This window comes from Carassius carassius, chromosome 18 (assembly GCF_963082965.1).
Source record: "Carassius carassius chromosome 18, fCarCar2.1, whole genome shotgun sequence".
NCBI lineage: Eukaryota > Metazoa > Chordata > Actinopteri > Cypriniformes > Cyprinidae > Carassius > Carassius carassius.
In genome coordinates, this window is record NC_081772.1 from 19,137,158 (window position 1) to 19,160,468 (window position 23,311).

At 34.8% G+C, this 23,311-nt stretch overlaps 3 protein-coding genes across 4 annotated transcripts; 1 reads left to right on the forward strand and 2 right to left on the reverse strand.

Annotated features, from left to right (window-relative positions):
* Positions 1 to 827: 827 nt before the first annotated feature.
* sirt5 (sirtuin 5) lies at positions 828 to 7,690 on the reverse strand. The gene is made up of 10 exons (XM_059497996.1): positions 7,344 to 7,690; positions 5,754 to 5,879; positions 5,535 to 5,668; positions 3,856 to 3,927; positions 3,155 to 3,308; positions 2,879 to 2,966; positions 2,721 to 2,774; positions 1,861 to 1,984; positions 1,304 to 1,419; positions 828 to 1,064 (listed from the first exon to the last, which is right to left on the reverse strand). Exons 2-10 carry the CDS (start codon positions 5,851 to 5,853, stop codon positions 992 to 994), a joined length of 915 nt encoding a protein of 304 aa, XP_059353979.1. The 5' UTR covers positions 5,854 to 5,879; positions 7,344 to 7,690; the 3' UTR covers positions 828 to 991.
* A 706-nt stretch (positions 7,691 to 8,396) lies between these two features.
* ftr85 (finTRIM family, member 85) lies at positions 8,397 to 12,525 on the forward strand. Its single transcript, XM_059497997.1, has 7 exons — positions 8,397 to 8,553; positions 8,695 to 9,119; positions 10,063 to 10,158; positions 10,288 to 10,521; positions 10,598 to 10,757; positions 11,274 to 11,333; positions 11,447 to 12,525. Exons 2-7 carry the CDS (start codon positions 8,784 to 8,786, stop codon positions 11,977 to 11,979), a joined length of 1,419 nt encoding a protein of 472 aa, XP_059353980.1. The 5' UTR covers positions 8,397 to 8,553; positions 8,695 to 8,783; the 3' UTR covers positions 11,980 to 12,525.
* Positions 12,526 to 15,330: 2,805 nt separating this feature from the next.
* On the reverse strand, positions 15,331 to 19,593 carry si:ch211-121a2.4 (transmembrane protein 205). 2 transcript variants are annotated; one of them, XM_059498926.1, is made up of 4 exons: positions 19,419 to 19,593; positions 17,950 to 18,103; positions 16,976 to 17,139; positions 15,331 to 15,772 (listed from the first exon to the last, which is right to left on the reverse strand). In XM_059498926.1, exons 2-4 carry the CDS (start codon positions 18,047 to 18,049, stop codon positions 15,470 to 15,472), a joined length of 567 nt encoding a protein of 188 aa, XP_059354909.1. In that variant the 5' UTR covers positions 18,050 to 18,103; positions 19,419 to 19,593; the 3' UTR covers positions 15,331 to 15,469. The 2 variants fall into 2 exon arrangements, with proteins under 2 accessions (XP_059354909.1, XP_059354910.1); XM_059498927.1 differs by lacking the exon at positions 19,419 to 19,593 and adding an exon at positions 19,042 to 19,313.
* Positions 19,594 to 23,311: the final 3,718 nt, after the last annotated feature.

Consider the following 23,311-nt stretch of genomic DNA (forward strand, 5'->3'; position numbering starts at 1 on the left):
GTTTTTGATATTATATTATTATATTATATTTTGAATGATATTATATATATATATATATATATATATATATATATATATATGTATTATACTCATAATAAAATATTAATATTATCATCATATTAAAAGTCATCATCATATAAGTACAGAAAACCTGGAGATATATATTGTATTTTTATATAGCTTTTATTTGCAATTTGATCTAACACCAACCATAAAATTGAAAGGAAAACCAGCCATAAATCCTGTTCATGTACTCTCATGTGTTCATAAATATTCCCTTTGGACACTGTATTTTATGGTCTGACTCCATATCCACTGTGTCTGTCTGTGATCAATTTGACACAGCTCATTCAAAATCATTATATTGCATTTATGTCTAGTCCTAAATTCAGGGTTCCCACAACATTTGACCAATCAATATCAATGATTTTTCCAGCCAGTTATTTTAAGCTGATTGAATATTCCATATACATGGAAGTAATGATTTGTAAATTCCCAGGGTTTCCATGACTGTGGAAACATCATAGATTATCTTAGAAGTTACCCATGAATCAGCTGGAAAAAATCTACTAAGGCTGATGATACACTGGGCAACTTTTTGGGCAATGTTGCCATCATTGGGCATCCAGGTGAGACACAGAGCCCACGACCGATCTAAAATATCCAGATAAAAATCTGTTACCCATTCTCAATGGGAAAGTGCCCAAGCAACAAAGTTGCCCGGCAAAATTGCTCAGAAAGTTGCCTGTGTATTATTAGCCTAAGACCCACTCCCAAAAACACAACTTGCACAGAATGCTGCTACATAGACCAAGCAAACAATCAAAGACACTATTTAAAATTGAATTTCAGCCAAGTTTTGCAGTAAATCTTCACAGCACACAGACCATATGAAAACCAATCACATGAAGGCATGAACCAATCCCATGTGCTCTCAGTTAAAGTGCTCTATGCAGTGGGCATGAACGAATGGGTCATGCCTTCTTTCTCCTTAAATGACCTCGCTCTCGTGGCGTTCCAGGGCGGGAGGCAATGTGACACCACAAGGACCCTCAAAGTGATATCTGTTGGTGAGAAACACATCTCAAGTCAACCACACGCAGGTGTTCAATCTGTTTTGTGAAATCTACTGTTCAGTGTTTGCTTTTCAATGTGACAGCAAAACACGTCACTTAAGAGTCAGAGTGCGTGTGGAGGCTTGTGTGCAATAGAGCAGTTATGCATTATCCCGTTGAATGAGGCTGACTGAGAGGCATCTCTGTGACTCATGTAAAGTGATAGTTTGTGTATTTGTATGTCTTACTTAAAGCGCATAGTAGCAGGTGTGCACTCCATGTTGAATTCAGCTACAGGCACTCCTCTACCTGCCACCTGAGGAGCAAACATGGCTGCTGGGTAAACTAAGGAGGAGGTGCCCACCTAGAGACATGAAACAGTCAGAGCTGACAAATTCTTTATGTAAAGCTGTCAACACAAACGCATCTGTATGAGGGATTAACAATATAGTTTTATAAATATTTTAGGCAGACATTTATGCTCCGTTCCAAAACAGGCAGCTATCTTCCGTTGGTCTTAGTACACAATGTAACTACATAAGTTTCAAGTTTTAAATAGGAAAACTATAGAAACTCTTTGGTCATTTTTGAACAAGATGCTAATGGCCTAATCAGATTCAATGAACTATGCTAAGCTAAGCTAAAAGTGCTAGCACCAGATCCGATTGGCTGAATTGATCAGATTGGCTGAATTGATTTGAAAACAGTAGAACTCTTTTTTTTAACTCTAGGGGAGTTGGAAAATGAGCCTATAATTAAAAAAAAAAATTAATAGAGTTTCGTGCATTAATTTGTTATCACTCACAATTAAGCAGAGATCACATTTTTCCAGTTCCTGCTCCACAGCGGTGAGAATATCTGAATCCAGAGTCTCTCCGAACCAAACCACATGAGGCCTCAGCAACCCATTACAGCCACTCCTGTCACACCTATAAACACAAAGTATACTAACATCTTTGAATATGAAACATTAGACACGTGGATATATGATGCCCGCTGTTGAAGAAAAAGAGTTACTTTTTCACAAGTCATTTCTCTTCTGTTCCCTTCTGATCTTTACATATATATATTTTTTTATAAATTGCCCCAAGTCCAGCTATAATCGTTGTTGGAGTTATTCAAATTTAAATTGACTGTTTTGTATTGCAATGTATTTAAAATTGTAATTTATTCTTGTGATGCAAAGCAGAATTTTCAGCAGCCATTACTCCAAAAAGAGTTGTGCTGCTTAACATTTTTGTGGAAACTGTGAAACATCTTTTAGGGTTCTTTGATGAATCAAACAAGAAAGTTTAAAAGAACAGCATTAATTGGAAACAGATTTTTTTTCATAACAATGTGATTGTGTCACTGTCACTTCTGATCAATTTAATTTGTCCTCGCTGAATAGAAGCTTTTATTTATTTCAAAACCCCAAACAGTGTAATGTTTAGTTCCCAGTTCCTTGCAAACTGTTAAAAATTCTAAAGTTGAAAAATGTGATCCTGCACTGAACTATGCAGAACATTTAGCAGTTTTGCACACAACTGCGTTTATTAAATATTTTGGCAAATATAATAATGGAACGGCACCTGGTAAAATAGCTGTATTTAACAAAGCACCACATTTTCTGATTAATCAGCACAGTCTACTGATCTGCATTTAATAAAGCCCACAATCACAAACCTGGGCAGGTGCTCCACTGGTATTCTGGCATCCTTGGCACTGGGGTCAGGCTCTCTGAGAATTGAAAAAAGAAAGAGAAAAGCAAATAAAGAGAGTGCAGTCTCTTGTGGTTTAAATATTTGATGAAATAATGGTGATGTGTTTGGATGAGCTTTTACCCTTTCCCTTCAAGAGCAGGACAGATTGGACTCTTGTGGTTGGCTTTGACTTCTCCACAGCTCATGCAGCGGGTTTTAAATAGACTACCTAGAGAGAGATTGAGAGAGAGAGAGAAAGAGAGATCAGCTGAGGGGAATAACCTCAATTTGAAGGAATGATTTCATGGAAGGATGATAGATGCTCTATCATTTTCATTTTTGTTAATCAGACATTAACCAATAATAAATGTACAATAATGGCATCATGCTCCAGTCCTGGTTTAGCTGTTGTCTCACCGTGGATTTCATAGACATGTTTGGAACCAGCTCTATGGTGCAGCTCATCGATGTTCTGAGTGATGATCACAACACAGCGCCCCTGTTTGCTCAGACGGGACTCACACTCTGCTATAGCCAGGTGTGCTGAGTTTGGCATCTTACTACGCATAACCTGCAATATTAAATACAATTAATTGAAATATGAATTTATTTTTGTGTAATGATTTTTATTAATTGTTTGATTGCAACCCCAGTGTTTAAATATATAATGACATGTGATGCTAAAAGTCACTAGTAAAATTTGAAAAAGGTAACAATAATCATCTCTCTGTCGTAGTTTATAATTATAATATAGCAACGGTTTTGGGGGGGGTATTTGTGCCTACAACAAAAATGTTGGTAATGTGAAAACATTAATAATAGCCTTTTTTTTATGCAATCATCCATCTCATAACCGATCTACTGTCCTATTGTAAAGTAACTCCACCCCCTTGTGGATGCTGTGTGAATTTCAGTCCCAGAAATAAATACTGACATTCCAGAAATAAAAACATGCATACAGAAAAAAAGTAATTGTCTCATTTGAAAATTAACATCAAATTCCAGGTATTTATATTTTACAACATCAAATTCATGAATATTACAGTGAAGTGATCACTTAAAAGAACCAAACTGCATTATGACATTGGTAACCATTTAGTCAGTAATGTGTAACCCACCTCGCGCCTGTAATGGTAAAATTCCCAAACTAAAGAAGGATCTCGAGAGAAAGCTTCAGGTGTTGCCAAATCCTAAAAGACAAAGAGATGAAAAGAGAGAAATGCATGATCTTACAAAGATTCATTAAAATGAATCCACCCCCAATCCAACAGTCACACAACTCCACAAAATATTATATTATTATAGTTCATTTTTTCTTATGTATATGTGGTGTGAAATTAAGAACATTTATAAAAACGGCAATGTTCTGTTGTAAACTAATTGTTATATTTACATTTGATTCAACTTTAAAAGGTTGATTAAAATGTTAATTTTATTATTTATATGACATCCTTTTTGACATTAAAATGTAATTACAAAGATTATTATAATCTAACTCCAAAAATAAATAAATATATATATATATATATATATATATATATATATATATATATATATATATATATATATATAATTATTATTATTACTGTTAATAATAATAATAATACAGATGTTGAAAGTTTACAGTCATTATTTACAATGCAAAATGTAAACAACGTTTTACAGGCACATTTGTATATAGTTCTGAATCATAAATGAAAGGCATGCAGTATAATTTACAACAGGTACCTACTGTCCCTCACAGATTCAGTGAGGTGTTTGACATAGCAAAGAAAAACTAAAACTTACCTCTTCATTTCCAAGTGTATTTAGGCTTCTTTATGTTGTCAATTAGAGCGTGATATGGCCTTATAGTCACTCTGCTTACGCTTATGCTCTGCCAAGTACTATATAAGTCAGGGGTTTTCAAACTGGGTATGTGGACCCCAGAGGGCCGCAGGGGGATGGTAAGGGGTCCGTGAACAATTTGACGTGTTTTTTTAGAGCTGTCAAAGTTAAAATTAAGATATTAATTAAATATGTGTAATGTAAATTCACATTCACTAAATTTTATACTATTTTATTATGGTTTTAAAAGATTAAAGAAATCTAAAAGACATTGATTTCAGTCAATTTAGATTCTTTATTTTTCTAATATATTCTGCTAAATATTTCTCTAAAATAAAAATAATAATTGTTAAAATCGCATACATTGTCAACACATACATTATCTTATTTCAATAAGATAATATTTGATCAATGTCAAGTCAAGTCTGCTTTATTGTCAATTCTTCCACATGTACAGTACATACATACAGAGAATCGAAACTGCGTTACTGTAGAGCCAAAAAATCTAGATCAAATATAAAATATAAGATACAACTATACAATAAGGGAATGTAAATAAGACATATAATAGAATTAAAAATAAAGTTAAATAAAGCAGCGCAAGGCACATGGCAGATAGAGTGCAAATCTGATTAAATTGACAAAGGGCTCAAGAGCAGTTATTTTATTTAACTGATGAGGTAGTAGAATGACGTCAGTTCCATGCTGAATGAGGTAGTGAGCAGACCAATTCTGCACAAAGTGACTGTGTTTTAGTATACTGACAATGTAAAAGTCAATTATTTAATTTTGGAAAATAATATTACATTTAATATTCTCCTTTATAAATAGCTACCTGTCAACAGGAGGGTTCATCACAAAGTGATTGTAATATTTGAGTCCTAGCATCAAAACGTTTGAATTTGTTTGAAATTTGAAAGTTTGAAGTCCTATGTGGAAACTAAGATGGTAAAAAAGATGTGATGTGTACCTGTGCCTGCCACTTCCTCCAATAGCCCCCCTGTCCTCTAAACGTTGGTACTCCACTCTCTGCACTGACTCCGGCTCCAGTAATAATAGTGATGTGCTTGGCATTAGCAAAATGCTCGCGAAACTCTGTTAAATCTGCAAATGAAACAAAGTGCAAACCGTTTAGATCACAGGTCATCCACTGCCAAACACACAGAAGAGAGTCTTAGAAGTGCTTTACTTGAGCTTGGTCTCGCCATCTTTGGAGCGCTCCAGTTCAGTCTGACTGCCGCACACAGCTGAGACGACAGTCCCCTACACGTCAACTGCCGCACAATCATTGAGGGTTAACTGTCACGCTGCACAGCTAGAAAATCCAAAAAATAAACACATCAACATCCCAAAATGCAACAAACTCACTAGCAGATATATACCGAATCAGAGAATGAGATTAAAGCACTTCCTCTCTCTGTAAGGAGCTGTTCCTTTGTGTGTCCAGGAAGCAGTCTGACAGGTTGGGAAATTCTGGAATGATATCTTTCTATTCATATTCTCACAAAGCGATAAAAACTTTATTATTTATAATAAAAGTTTCACTTTAACTTGATAATATTATGACTTACATATGTTTATTATGACTTGAGAGTTATGAAATAGATTACTATTTATAGTAAACATAAAAAAACTCTTTCGTGCATTGCTTTTTTTGACAAAAATTCAATAAAACAACATAAAATTGTTATGTTCTTATATTTTCATTTGACTAAATTTAAAAAATATAGTTGTTGTTTTTTGCTATTTATAACATGCATGTGTATATATATATATATATATATATATATATATATATATATATATATATATATATATATGCTATTTTTGTATATACAGTATATGTACTAAATATTTATTTAAATATACATTTTAACATTTAGAATTAACATTTAACATTAAGATTTACTACATTGTTAAAGTTAACAAAAAAAATATTTTAACCATTTAAATGCAATCTAGAAATATGAAAACACTGAATTAAAAAAAAACTAAAACTTTTTTTTTTTAAGGCTTTTACATAAGAGAGACTTAAGGAAATAACTGAGCATTAAAACTGACATTTTAGTTTGTTTTATAACAATATAGTAATATTTAAGTAAACTTAAAGTATGGGTACATTTTATTGTAACTATTGTAAATATTGTAACTACTAAACTGTTTCAAACCATTAATACAAAATTGATAATATTATCAAAATTAACTTAAATTTGACACCACAGTGTAAGCCTTTATTTCCATTCTGTGAAAGGCCCGTGTTTATTTCATTATTTGCAGCCTATTACATTTCATCCTGTTCATTTTATTGCCAATGTGTAAATAATCAAGTTAATTAATACAATCAAGTTAAAAACACTAATTAAGTGCCTGCTTGACCTGAGCATATTTCTGAATATCTGGTATGGTATACCCCTTTATTTGACATAGTTCCCAAATATATATATGCATGCACGAGACTCGTGGCACTATTGCAGGATCGCAGGAACATGAAAAGAGGACAGAACTGGGATGGTGAAAATACAAGTAAAACTTTAATAAACACATGTGGACCTTGAAGGACCTTGTGAAATGACCCCAGCTCTTCAGAGACACTAACTTCGCAAGTTCAAGTGCACAATAGTGTCCTGCTATCAAATAAGCCTATTAACTCCTTTATAATGTGAAAAACACTTGATACTGTAGGTCAAAAATGGACAACAAAGCAGCAGTAAAAGTGCAACAACCACGTGACTGTAAACGCACAGCTATCTGTCTGAAGGAAAGGAAAGTAATAAGTTACCTGACTCCTGTCACACAGACTGTGTAGATGTAGTCCGGCAGAGGGGGAGGTTAAATATGTATTTATTACAGCCACTCAGTTGCTGCCATGAGCCAATGGAAGACAACAACAATAACCATATTAAGACGACAAACGTTACTCTTAACTTTCCTACTAAACACCTCTGAGGGGTTGTTGGCGGCTCAGAAAGCTCAACCCTCCATTGAGTCACGTTCAAATCTCCGAACGCATTTGGAGTTATTGGTTATATTTGTTCACTATAAAGTATAAAGGATTACGTAAAGTCATTTCAAGGATTGTTATCTGAGCAACAAGCAGACTGACTCGCCACAGTAATATTATAAAAATCACATTTGACAAGCCTTATCCAGTAATCACTTTCGAATGTGAGTGGTCCATCCGTATCATCGCGGAGAAAAGTAACGGCTGTCACGCGTAAATGCGGTTCTTCAGCGTCAGGCTAGACAATCATTTGCAACTGAATAATGCCATTAATAACCTTTAATAGACAAAGAATTTATATTAAAAGGGTGAATATTTTAAATATGACAATTATTATTTAGAGACGTATTACTTGACCAATAAGAGAAGACTTCTGAGACACTAAACCCCGCCCTTTTTTACTTTTCATTCTACTCGCTGTGAGTGAAGACAGCCGGTGATGGTTAGAGCGACCTCTAGAGTGACACTGTCAGTGGTTGGATCACAATAATGAAAAATACAGCAGAACTTAGATGATTGTGATTTCATCCATAGCCTGGCAAAGTCATTTGAAGTTAATTTGATATTAAAAAAAAATGTTGATGTACTGTCCTCACTTTGCCCATCCGTCATCCATTTCCAATATATTGCCTCTAATTAGCAAATTATAATCAGCTTTTATATATTTTGTTATTCATACTATAGGTCTAATGCATGTATTTGTTGTGCTTGTGAGTTGTGTAGTTGTGTTTAACAATGATTTTAAAGTTGCATGATTTATTTAGTCACACCTTTTATATCTGTGCACATTACATTACAAAAACCCACACCCTCTTTATCTCCCAAAGTGCCCAAAAATAATCCAGAGAGATCTTATGAAACGTCATCCTGCACGCATTCATCCAGTGGACATGAACAGACACGCACCGGAACAACCAAGAACCAACATCATGGGGTTGATCTTTCCAGAAGCTTTACTTGTGTACTCACTGTGAATCACTTTTCTGAGGTAAAGATGAAAATACTCATTGCAAAATAACAACAACACAGATTTAATGACTTCATTAAGCTTGTGACTCCACTGAAATATGAGCACAGTGGCGCACACTGTACATGACAAACAGACTCCTCCCTTTACAATCTCATATAGCCTACAGACATTAGTGGGAGGCTCCAGCAAACGCCATACTCTCTCCACGACGCTGCTGTACAGTCTCTCTTTCACCTTAACTGTAAAAGATGGCAGAAGAAGAAGCTGGTGTTTTCGTCAACCAGGAGCAGTTCAGCTGTCCCATCTGTATGGACCTTCTGCGGGACCCTGTGACCATTCCTTGTGGACACAACTACTGTATGGAGTGCATTAAGAGCTACTGGGAACAGAAGAACCAGAAGTCGTGCAGCTGTCCAGAGTGCAGACAGACCTTCTCCCCGAGACCTGCGCTCAACAAAAACACCCTGTTTGCTGAAGTCGTTGAGAAACTGAGACAGACTGGAATGCGTTCGCCCACCATCCCTAGAGTTAAGAGTCATGAAGTCATTGCAAAAAAAAAGCAGGACCTCGTCATGTTCTGTCAGGTGTGTCCGACTTCTCTTCTGACTTTAAATGTGATGCTAGAAACTGTATAAGAGCTAAGCATCGCAAGAGCTTTGTATTAACTTTCGTAAATAAGTCATTAAAAGATCAGTTGACCCTCAAAAGTATTTTAACACTTAATCCCTCAAATGTGTGAATGTATTTAAATTATATATTAAAAAATAATCAAATTAAAAAATAGCACAAGTACATTATACATTCCATAAATAAAGTTTTATATGATTAAACATAGATTCAATTATGAAATAGATCAAATGTGTGGGTTTTATATGCATATAAACACACAAACAAAAACATGGAACCTACTTTTAAAATGTGTTTTCTCCAATAATCTTTGTTTTATTTAAAACTATATATATATATATATATATAATTTATAAAACTTTTTTAAAAATATAAATATGCATTTTTTATTTATAAACATCATTACTTTTGGAGTGAGTCACATCACTGCTTTTTTTCCCTAATAAATAATAATAACAAATATATTAATAATGATATGTCTGGCTTTTTTGCTTCATCTTGAGAGGACAGCTTCTGATTTTTAACTTTATGTCTCAAAAAAAAAAAAAAAAATAATAATATATATATATATATATATATATATATATATATATATATATATATATATATATATATATATATATCAAATTGAATCTTAATCAAATGAAAACTCTTCACAGAAGAAATTTTGAAAATATAAAATAGTACAAGTAAAACTAGGAAGCAATAAAAAGAAATCCAGTACAGTATGTGTAATGAAGGAGAAAAAAAAGGTTTGAAATGTTTAAAAACCAAAACATGTTGGTATTATTAAATGTATAATTCAAGGTTTTTTTTTGGTTTTGTGGTTTCCTCATCACATTTTTTATTTAATTTTTTTTTTTTATAAATTTCTTCATGCATGTATCCTTTGGTCTTCAGCAAGAGCTTAAAGAGTCACAGAAGGGATGCCAGCAGGTCATAAAGGAGCGCGAGACGGAGCTACAGGATCTGAGTCATGCCATAATCTCTCTCAAGGTGAGTCTACTGACAGGAGCTGGAAAATCTTAATGGACATGTGGGATAGTGTGGGTCAGCGTATGATCCTTCATTAGTAAGAGACCCAGGGAGGCTCTTGGACTCATCACTCCTCTGGTTCTGTGACAGAGCTCTGCTCAGGCAGCAGTGGAAGAGACAGAGAAGATCTTCAGTGAGCTGATTCAGGCCATTGAGGCACTGTGTTTTGAGGTGACAGAGATGATCAAAGCAAAGGAGCAGGTGGAACTAGATGAGGCACATGGATTCATGGAGAAACTAGAGCAGGAGATCGCAGAGTTCAAGAGGAGAGACGCTGAATATGACACGCTTGCACATCTTGATGATGAAACTCAGTTCCTGAAGGTAACATCAGTGGTTCAGTGGTTCAGGGCACTAAAGTTCAGTTGTGGGTTTGGTCTAAGAGAGTTTATTTCCTCAGAGTTATGAAACACTGTGTAGTCAGCCGGAGTTGGTGACCTCTCCTGCGGTTCTAGTCAATCCGGACTTTTCTTTTGAGATGATGTCGAGAAAACTCACATATCTGAGTGAGGACATTAAAGACCTGTGCAAGAAAAAATTGGAGAAATTATCAAAAAAAGGTAAATCATCATCTGAATATGTTTGGAATAGCATGCCAACTAAAAATCTCCTTGTAAATGTATAGGTTATTCTAAATTCATAATTACATTACTTTAATAGTAATTTCACAGCAGGACTTTTCTTGTGTTAATGACCAACTGGTTAATGACAGCTGTCAGTTCACAGTAAACAAGAGCTGAACATTTTACTTTTTACTACAAAAAAAAAAATATATATATATATAATATATAATAATTAAAATATTTGAATAAAAAAAAAAAAAAGAAAACAAATCCTTATTTCCAAGATTTCAAATGGAAACCATTCACATGTGAGGTTTTCTAATCTTGCATGCTATTGTTTGAAATGTTTATGAAGTGTTTCACTTACTGTTTTTAAAGAACTGTCAGAATTCATACAGTATTAAAGAAGTGCATGCAAATATGCCGAACACTAAAACATTAAAGGAAATTGAGAAAAAAGGAAACATGAATATTTAAAATGCCTGCACTGTTTATATTTTGTCTTATTATTAGTGACAAACCTGAAGTTTATTCCTACCCCTGAACCTAAAATCAGAGAGCAGTTTCTGGAATGTGAGTAACACACACACACACTCAAATGTGTAACAGAAAACAATACAATTTGCAACAGAATACTGTTTTTGTTAATCTTTATATTCTTTATAATAATTGTCTCTGGATTTCAGATTCAGGTCCCCTGACTCTGGACCTGAACACGGCTCACAGAAACCTCAGTGTTTCCTCAGAGACAGGCGAGGTGACGTGCAGCAAAACCTCTCTGTCTGTTCCTGACCACCCAGAGAGGTTTGACGGCTATTACCAGGTCCTGTGCAGGGAGAGCGTGTCCGGCCGATGTTACTTCGAGGCAGAGTGGAGTGGGAAGGGTCCCGTGCACATCGCAGTGTCCTATGAGGACATCAGCAGGAAAGGAAAGAGCACCCTGTGTGCTTTTGGACACAACGCCCAGTCCTGGAGTCTGGTGTGCTCTGAGGATACGTATGCATTCTGGCACAATGGACGGGAAACCAAAATTCCCAAAATGCAGTGGGCTCGCAGGGCTGGCGTTTATGTCGATTTCTCTGCAGGAATTTTGGCGTTTTACAGCATCACAGACTCAATGAATCTCATCCAGGTAATTCGGACTTCATTTAATCAACCGCTCTATCCTGGCTTCAGGATTAACACTGGGTCTAGTTTAAGACTCTGTTATCCACTTTAGTGGCATGAAATGGAGTTTATTCAGTTCCCGAGTATTTGTGAGAAACATATGAAGTACGAGAGGCTGGGTAATACTTTACAATATGGTTCCATTGGTTAACCATATTAGTTTGCAAATAACAATGAAAATGCTTCTAAAGCTTATAGAAGTCTTAGTTAATGTTAATTTCATCAATTACTAATATAACATTAAAATCAAAAGTTGTATCTGTTAAAATGATTTAATGGCCTGTGCTAACATGAACTAACAATTAACAGCTGCATTTTTATATTTGTAATTGTATACAGTATATTTGTATTTTAACGTAATAAATATGTAAAAGAAATGCTCATTTTTCATTAACATTGTTAACTAATGGGATCTTATTGTAAAGTTTCACATAAAGGACCAACACACTCTCATTGCAATTCATAACTATTATGAGTTTTGGCTAATTGGTGACTAATTCATATGCTCTCATATGTAATTTTTTATTTTATTTTTTTACGTGTTTCTGTACAAATCACATCATACAAATTCATACTATATTGCCACCATGTACAGCAGTTACATTTAGTGAAGGTAAGATTTGGCTGGCTGTGCTAATTGTAGAAATGTTTTCTGGAAACTTAAATAAAATAAATACAATGTTTTTTTTTATTTGTTATCTTTGTTAATGTTTTTGTATTCACCGCCTTACTCAAAAATAAATACTCCAAAAGGTTTTTTTTGTTTTTTTTTTGCAGCAATGCCATTAGAGAACAGTTTTTGGTTCTCCAAACAACCTTTCAGTGAACCGATCTTAAAAGAACATTTATTTCCCCACACCTAAAGAACCTTTTGTTTAGTGGAATGTTAAATGTTCTTCATGGAACCATCGATTCTAACGAAGAACCTTTATTTCAAGAGCGTAACCTTCACTGGTGGTCATAAAAACTGCAGTTAAATATCATTTTCAGTCACAAACTGATGAATTTACCAATCATTTTCTGGAACCAGAACTATCGTTTGTATAAAATAAGTCCACATATATTTACAAAATGTTCTTATTTTAGTGCTTTTGTAGTTGTTTGTAAATATATATTTGAATTATATGACAGTAAAATATTTAACTCCAGTTCCAGAGTCTCCTTGACATTTAATATGCACAGTATAAACCTGTTAATGAACAAAAAAACTGAAGAATCCAATTTTACAAATTTATTTGGAAATAAAAAACATTCAACCCATTTCTATACATCCTACAGAACTGCACAGCTTTATATTCATCACAAATTCAGACATTAGTCTTCATTCTTGAAGGCAATGTGTAATTTCTGCACAAATGGAATTGCAAAAATAACTCTTTCCAAACAGATTTCCCAAACACTCTTAATCTGTTATTGGTCAAACAGGCAAACAGTCATTCACACAATAGTTGAACCAATGTTGCTGTGTCAGGCTGGTTGCTTTTCACATTAACTTTCACTGTGCCGTTTAATCGAAAAAATTACATACTTGAGCTTTACTTAAAGAGATGCAGTATAAATTGCAATTACCTTTTATTCAGGCAGAAAACCTGATAATGCAAACTTTTCTTCATCTACTACTTCATTTGCACGTGCAGACAGGAATGAAATTTCAGCTAAAAAATCATGGAACTTCAATAACAGCACAATAATAATAAGCAAAAACTATGCATTTCATTCTATTGACCATATGTTTCACTAGATGATATTTTAAGTTAAGTATAGTAAATAAAACCATTAAAAGAGAGTCCATGGCTGCCGGTTCATTTGCATTGATAAAATATAGTCAATCCTCAATTACAGGGACAAACCCATAGCCTCATCTTACTGGACACAGTCATAACAGTATTAAAATTTAAAGATATCTCTATGCAAGGCACAGTACTGTCACTGACAAGAAGATACAAAATATGAAGGACAGACAGCAGATTGTTTAGGGCAAATGAAAACAGAAGCTACATTCCAAAGTAAGGTGTCACCATTATAATAATGGTGCTTTATATCGGAAAACACACAATTTTATATGACTAACACATTAGATAGGCACATCACATGTGTATATGACTCTACAACACACAATGTGTCATGTACATCCAGGAAGTCTGGTTTGTTGTTGCTTAACATCTGCAAAAGGCACAGTGTGCAAAAGCGGTCAAACAGGACATAACTTGTTCGTGTTGAATCGGTCACAACAAAGGTCAATTTGATGGATCCAGATAGAGTGTGTCTTACCAGCAGAATTCATAATCCAGGCTGCCATAACTATTTGTGCAAAAGTTTGGGGTCTGTAAGGGTTTTTATGTTTTTTGAAACATCTTTTGCCTAACAAGGCTGCATTCATTTGATTTAAAAATGCAATTAAAAAATAAATATTTAAAATAAATGTATTCTCTTTAAATATATTTAAAAATGTAATTTTTTTTCCCATGGAGGCTAAGCTGAAGGATTCAGAGTCACATGATCCTACAGAAATCATTCTAATATGCTGATCTGGTGCTAAAAATTGACCGAATTCTTCCCGAATTCTTTGATGAACAGGAAGTTCAAAAGAACAGCATTTATTTCAAACAGAAATCTTTTGTTACATTATAAACGTCACTTTGATCGATTGTGTCCTTACTAAATAAAAGCACTAATTTCTTAAAGAAAAAAAACTTATTGACCACAAACTTTTGAACAGGAATATATATAGTATGAAATATATATAGTATAACGGTAGTAGTGTAAATAATTTACATATAAACATTTAATATTAATTTATAGTTAATGAAAAATATTTAATTGTATATTCTTATTTATAATATAAGGCACATATTAGCTCTGAGTGGACAGCCATAGCTGTATCCAGTGCACTAAATCAATACTAAACACACTGTAAATCAGTATATAAAAAAAGAATGTGTTTGTGAGTCATTAAAAATACTTGTATAACACACACAAACACATTCTGTGGTGCAACTGCTGCTGGGTGCATTTAATTTCAGCTCTATTTCAACAAACAGCAGCAGAACTCTAAATCTACAGCCAGATGAGAGCATCATGTGCATATTCATCCCTGTTAAAAGGTACTTATAATGAGAGATTGTGCGTGAACATATTGCTACATTCAGACCTATTCCAGGAGAACAGGGTGAGGCTGGCCATTGAAACAGAGAAAGCCTTCAGAGAGAAAATAGAAAATATGTGCCATAACTTCTAGAACGTCAAGAAAAGTTTTGAAAATGTCCCTTCCACTTCCCATTTTTGTTCAGTTATACTCATTCCTCAACCATGCAAATCTTATAATTTAAATATTCAGAGCCATTATCTGTAACATTTACAAAAACTTTTTTTAAAAATCTCTCTATATATCATGTATCTTAACTAAAACTAGCACAACAAAGATTAAAAAAGACAATCTGTAACAATAATGATTAGATTTGTCGGGAGGTAATCCAGTATCTAAAAGCAGGTGATCGCTGCCGGAGCCACACAGACGTTTGCATTGCATTGCAGGAAGGTCATCAGAGTGTGGTGAGGTTTTCTGCCAGATAATAAAGGCTGTATCCATTACATATGATACAGCAGAGGTTACACAGGGAGGAGAGCAGGTGATACAGCCACAGCCGACCACTCAGCTTTTTATACTTGGGGTCTGTCTCGCAGAGCTTGGCATATGCTTCCCGATTGGATGAGAGTCCGATGTCCTGACCCAATCCACAGGCCTGCTCAATCAGGTGCATGTCTGCCATGATTTCTGAGGTCATCTGACCAAACCACTGGGCATTTACTGCCGCCACAGTCACACAGACTAAAAAAATGAAGATCTGGGGGGAAAAAAAAACAGAAAGCTGGTGGAATCAAGAGAGAGTCTGTTACTCACTGTGAACATAATGGCATTGTGTGAGAAACAGTTCATCTAATAGTTGGGGGTGGGGGGTATAATGCTGTTTCATGCATTCAGAGTTGTTTACACTGTTAAAAGAGTTGGATTCTCATGCTACGCATGGACAACGTTTCAAAAAACTATTTGGATGTATGATGGGAGTATTTCTGTGGCAGAAATCATACTTTCAGGTTCATACAGTTTTTTTTTTTTTTTTTCGATCGTGGCCCCTCATGACGTAGTAGACGCGGGTGGAACTCCTTATATGGGCATTTCTCCCGGAAGAGCACGCCCGCGTGCACATCGACCGGAGTGAGAGCAGATCGCGGCCATCAACGCGCTTCATCTGGCAGCACTACTCCACGGTACTCGCCCAGGAAGAATGTCTCCAAAAAGAGTGTTTTTGGTTGTCAGGGAATGATAACTTTGTTCAGCTTCAACAGCTTTTGTTCAACAGCTTTTGTTCAACGTTTTATAAACAAGGTCAAGTTCGATGCTGGATTTGCACATCTTTTGATACTGAAAGATGGAGCGGTCCCAGCTATAAAAGATCCCAGTCATGATTCAGGTAGGTGGTAAGGTAAGTGAAACGGCAGCAAATGTCTGTGTTTTTTTGGCATTAGGCGCTCAAGTGCTCATCACTCTTTAACTCCGCCCACAGCACGCCTCCAGGAGCTCGGCTTTTTGCGGAGAGAATCGTAAAGCAGTATCTTTCTAACACTAAAGACTTTTTGGAAATATGAAGGATTCAGTACTACTCTATAGGTACTCAAGATTAACATGAGATTGGGTGAAACTGTGTGTGTTATGTACCCTTTAATAATTCAGACTGATCCAGTTCTCAAATTCAATCCAAAGATTCAGTCACACTGGTTTTTAGCTCAGGTAAAGCTAAAGGAATTGTCTGTTAATAATAAACATTTGGATCTTCTTGTGTTCTTTTTAAAACTTAAATGTTCCAGTCTCTATTTATTGCAATCGGATGGAAAAGAACGACAAGCTAATTTTTCAAAATATCTCTTTTTTTGTTCCTCAGAAGAATAGAAATTCAACAGGTTTGGAATGACATGATGTTCATAATTTTTGGGTGAACTATTCAAATAACATCTTTTCACAATATCTGGGAACGTTATGTTCTGAATACCTGGAAGGCCTCTTTGTCATCCAGCATGTTGCTAGGATGGTACATGGCAAAGATGGTGAGGTTGAAGAAAGCGCAGGCTGAGCCGATATGCAGGTAAAACGGAAAGAGCCGGCTCTGGATGAAGCCAAACGTGTGTCGGTTCAGATGGCTGTCCATTACAAAGCCTGAAAAAAAAAAAACATTTAATTAAGTTAACCTAACATCAAAACCTTGTTTATAACAGAATACTAGTTTCATGTATAAAACTATCCTTGTTCGAAAAGAAGTACACTCCAGCATACTTTTTAAAATAGTACTTATGGAAAAATATACCTTGAAAGAATGTACCTAAGTGCAAACTGAATTTAAGGTTTTCAGACACTTATCCGCAATTTACAACTACATAAAAATATATTATAATTAAAATGTATTTTAAAATGCAACTGTTGACCAACTTAAGTACATCTTTAATTGTAATTACTTCTACTGTCTTTGATATACATTTATAAATTGTTCTACTGAATAAACAAACAAGCATTTATGGTCAACTGAAATATTTCTATTTAAATGTGTAATACATTTAAATATATTTGTAATTACTCATTTGAATTGAAGAAGCAGCAATTTAGTACACACACACACACACACGTATATATATACACACACACACACACACACACACACACACACACACTTATTTAAATGTAAATGTGAACGATAAATGTAATATAGCTAAAATTATAATGAGGTACTGATGATTTAGTATGTTAGTCAACACATTGTATTTTTTTTAAAGCATGACAAAAGATAAAGTAAAATTATTTTATATTATACTTAAAGTAAAAGTGTACTCTCTTTAAGTGGCCTTTTATTAATATTACATATTATAATTTTTTTTTTTTTACACAACTTTCTTAAAAGTAGCCTACACTAGAATCATTCTATTAATGATCTGCCATCAATGAAATGCAATGAAAAACAGTGATCACACCTACCTGATATGAAGGTGACCCATATCTGCATTCCCCAGAAGGTGGAGAGAAACACGAGGTGAAGGAGTTTGGCAGTGACGGGAGGCTCTCTGTCTGTAGACATTGTGACAGGCGCACGCGTGATCGTCTTTCACCAGCCTCAATCACTGTCACTATGCTGTTTAAAGGTGTGACACAAAAATACCATCTGCCTTATTGTTCTTGCATCACACAAGGTTTATGTGAGACTCACGGGAGGTCTTAACAGTTTTAATATGTTACACAAGTCTTAAGACATGTACTTGATGTGATGCACTCTACAAAAACACACCCTGCATTATAAACAAAAGAGCTGGAGGTGATCACCTTTCACCCACATTACTAACAGAGCATACCATAGTGGAACAAACCTTCTTAAATAAGATCTGCCACCTAATATAAATCATCTCAGGCACTATGACTGCAAAGTGTGGTGCTAGCAAAGCAACAAGACAAATGGAAAATGCACTTGAAAGCTAAAACCTTTTTAGGTATTGTTCAGCCCCCCCAAAACCAGCCCAAACAACAAAACCCAAAATATGCAGCTTCTATATCTAAAATATATATTTTACAGTCACTGTTACACATTACACACATCAGTATATATACAAAATCACTATATATATAGGCTAGTAGTAATCATAAAAACAGACTATTAAAAAAAAGAGCTCACAAGAGCTCAAAGACTACCAATTCACCCTCCTCACAACAAGATCTCCTTAGTCTGCCTCGTGGTCAGGCACAGTTTTATCATTGGTAGAATATAAAATGGATTAAATATCTCAATACGAACATTTAAATTAATTATAATGTATGCAATGTGTAAAAAGTTTAACTTGCGGGAAAAAGGGTACTTGGCAACCCTGACTCCAGTCACCATTCACTTCCAATGTAAGGAATTATATGCCTATAAAGTGAAAGAGGACGGAGGCGGTCAATCTAATCTAGTATTTTTGTGTTCCACAGAAGAAATAAAGTCATACAGGACATAAAGGTGAATATATAACAATTGTTCATTTTGGGGGCAAACTGTCGCTTTAAGAATGGTAAGCGTGAATGCAGGAGTCGTGCACTTACTGTGAAGGGAGATAACAGGCCGATTCACTATGTCCAGAATGTGGACTGTGTCTCAAAACCTACTTCGCTGCCTACATATACTGCATCTCAGGACACTTTAAGGAAGTACGCGCCTATAATGCCGCTAATAAAGCTGTCTGCCTAGTCTAGATGTTGAGACACAGCCATGGTGTCCAAACGTCCAAAGCTAATGATTAAGCACAGCGACACTCTCCAACAGAGGAAAGTCCTTTACTGTTTGACATGGCACCAAAGCGCAAGACAGACAAGTACACGTAGCACCTCATTTCTGTTGCGTCATGTGAAAGCTACACCTGGATTATGAAGGACTGTATATCATATTACTGCTACATGCTGTCACCATGATGCCGTTCTACTTACCGGACACCTGTGACTGTTTAAATCTTCGGTGGCCAGTTGCGCGTCACGGCCAGTAGCAGCACCATAAATGTACGATAAAGGAGCAGTCGCTCTCGGACTGGCAGTCGGACCGGTGGGCGGGGTTTATGCGTACTCTGCGATCAAAGCAGGTTTGGCGGCTTGTGGGCGTGGTTTATGGCCGTTGTCGCTGTTGTTGGGCGTGGTTTTGTAGACAGGTTTTCTTGATTACGGTAATTATTGATTAAAGAAAACGTGTTTGTTGTACATTTATAAACACGCACACACACACACACGCACACGTTTAATTTTCCAAATGGGGAACAAAAGACATGTATTGTTTTATATACAAATAGTTAGAAAAACAAGGCGTATAATCAAACCCACACCTTAACCGAACCTGTGTAAATATTTATTCACACCCATTAAATACAGACGGAACGGTCTGGGTGTGAAAGTGTTTCTATTGGGTCACCAAAATCTATTTTTAAAAGCTTTTTGTATTATTTGAAATACAAAGAGGTCCTCCTTTAACCACATCAACTCTGGGGACCCACCGGTGGGTCCAATATTGCATATGCCTAATTCTCCAAAAAATCAAAATAACAGTTGAAAGTGGTTAATAAGGATTAAAAACATGACACATTTTAATTTATATTAGAATTTTTCTTTTTTTTTCTTTTTTTTGACCATCTATTTTGTCATGTTCCTCATGGCCTTCTATGAAAGTGTTTGTCATGTTCAATCCTCTCCTCAGTGAAGATACATGAAAACACAATTTGCAAGAAAGCACTTAAAGAACCCTCAGATTGGGAGAAACAAGATTATCTGATGAACCTCAATTCCAAATATTATGTTTGGAGGAATCCAGGCACTGCTCATCACCTGTAGAGTAGCATCCCAGCAGTCAAGTTTGCTGGTATCTCCTCATGCTGTGGGGCTGTTTTTCAGTGGCAGGGACTGAGGGACTCCTCAGAGTAGAAGGAAAGCTTAACACAGCCAAAATATAGAGATAGCCTTAATGAAAACCCAGTCCAGAGCACTCGGAACCTTAGACTGGGCAGAAGGTTCACCTTCCAACAGGAAAACGACCCGAAGCACACAGCCAAGATAATAAAGGAGTGGCTATGGGACAACTCTGTGAATGTCCTTGAGTGGCCCAGCCAAGAGCCCAGACTTGAACCCTATCTAACATCTCTGGACAGATCTAAAAATGGCTGTGCAGTGTGCACCGACACTCCCCACCCAACATGATGGAGCTTGTGAGGTCCTGCAAAGAAGAATGGGAGAAACTGCCCAAAATAGGTGTGCCAAGCTTGTAGCATCATACTCAAAAAGACTTGAGGCTGTAATTGGTGCATGCCAAAGGTGCTCCAACAAAGTATTGAGCAAAGGCTGTGAATACTTATGTACATGTGATTTAATTTTTTTTTTTTTTCGTTTTCATTTACAAAGATTTCAAACAAAGTTCTTTTACATCGTCATTATGGGGTATTGTTTTTAGAATTTTGAGGAAAATTATGATTTTAATAAATTTTGGAATAATGCTGTAACAACAAAATGTGTAAAAAGTAAAGTGCTGTGGGTTTATAATGCTCTAACTATGTTATTGTTGTTTTTCCTGCAGTCAGGTTAATAAAACTCTTTTCATTAGCGATGTATATCTGTTGTTTTTCTAGGTTACATAATGAAATACAGTGTTTATAGAAAATCTTACAGTGAATTTGAGTAAAAAACAACTGTTTATATGTTAAGATGTATTTGTCTCTTTAACCCCATTACCCTAGTCTCATCATTTTACACTTACATTATGAATAAAGTTCATGAAAAAGCAATTTAATGTTTGCTGAACAGTCTGAAATGTTCAAAGCAATCATAAGAATACTGATTTTAGTTCAAATTATGAAGTTGAGTCACTTTTTTGATCAAAATTATGAGGTTGCTGTCACAAAAAATTAAATTTCAGGCTTTAGTATAGCAAAAGTGAATTAGTGTGAGGGACATCTGATTAATAGGAATATGTTGATTTCATTATAAATACATTTTATAAACATATTAAGAGAGCTCTCATGGTGTCCGTAACTGGGTTGAAGACTTATAGTGCCCATATCTTAAAATAATGACGAATAATAATAGGGATTTGATGCCTGAGGTGGGAAAATATGTTTATCTGGAAATTAAATCTGTCATTAATGTTGTGGGGTGTTCTGAAAAGTAATACATTGTGGTAAAAAAAATCTAAAAATGTGTAAGTCCAAATCGTACCGGTTTCGTGGAATGATATTTAATATAATATAATCCCATAAATTAACCAAGAAAAAGACTTTTAACCTGTGTCCCAAATACTTGTCAAAAAATATTCAAGTGTTTTACTTGTTTACTACTACTACTACTTAAATAATTACTAATGATAATTACATAATAATATACCTTGTGTGTGTGTGTGTGTGTAATATCATCACTTTTTTTACTGTATTTCTGAACAAATAAATGCAGCCACGATGAGCTTAAGACACTTCTTTAAAAATAAAATAAAAAATAAACCTTTCAACATATGGTTTGGCTTTCTAAGTATATTATTTTATTATTATCATTAATAATTATAATAGTAGTAGTAGTAGTTATATACTAAGTAAACCACTTGATTATTTTTTGACAAATATTTAAATGCATTTTTGTACAAATATGATGTGTCAGAATGGCTTGCCACAACATGGACCAGTTAACTGATAAAAATGCTTAATTATAGATGTTCTGATTGTAAATAATCACAGCATTCACTCTCACTGTGGCTTTATATGACATGTTCAAACTGGAGGATTAATTAGTGCTCAACATGTCATTGGTTTGTATTTAATAGGTGTGAACAAGCAAAAGACAGGCTACTCTTGGGTACTTTCTTCACTGTTGTCTCACTGCTTTGATGAACACTTGTTCACGGCATAAGATTACAGCGATTACTCTGTGCAACTAAAGGAGAACAAAATCAGTGATTCCTAAAAATACTTGGAACTTCATGCAGACATCTGTGAGTGGGTTTGTAAATGTGTGTAGAAAAGAAATACCAAAGCTTGTGATGCAGATGCTGCAATAACTGAATTCCAACAAATTTAGCTTTAGTAATAATTATATTTATTATTCTATAATCATAGATTTGTATGACGTTAAAGGGAAAATGACCATCTCTGCATTCAGACATACAGTATTTTCCTGATATCAGCAGTACCTGAACACATTCAGCACAAAACACATATCTCTAGCCCTTCAAACTGAAAAAAAAACCTACAGCACAGTGACCAAGAGGAACAAATTTCATTTTGTGAAATAATTTGCTTGAGATATATTTTTATAAAGTAAAAATTATATTTCTATAAAATAAATGCCTCTGGAAGGGCAACGAACATGCCATTACACCTTTAATTTGCATCACATTTACATATTTAATTTGCAGCTTAAAAGTTGAAGTACTTTTTGGGATGCTATGTATCTATTTAATAGCTTTAGTTGTTGTTGTTGTTTTCTCATTTAGAAAACTAAAGTTGGTTCATGTTCCTATAAAATAACTAGATATTATGTAGAAGAAACCTGACAATTTCATAGGCATAAATGAAGATATTATTCAGTCACTAAACGGGAGACATGGCCAGAGGTCTATTGAGTCTCAAAATTCTGTAAAGTAATGTTTACAAAAGCTATTTAACCCAACTTACAGCATATATATATATATATATATATATATATATATATATATATATATATATATTCTGCATGTAAGAAATAATTCTTAAGCGTTTTCAATCATTTATGTACATTTTGATCATTGATAGTAGGCATTGGTTTTTTAGATTTGTATACTTATTGATATTTATAGATATTGGTATAGATATAGATA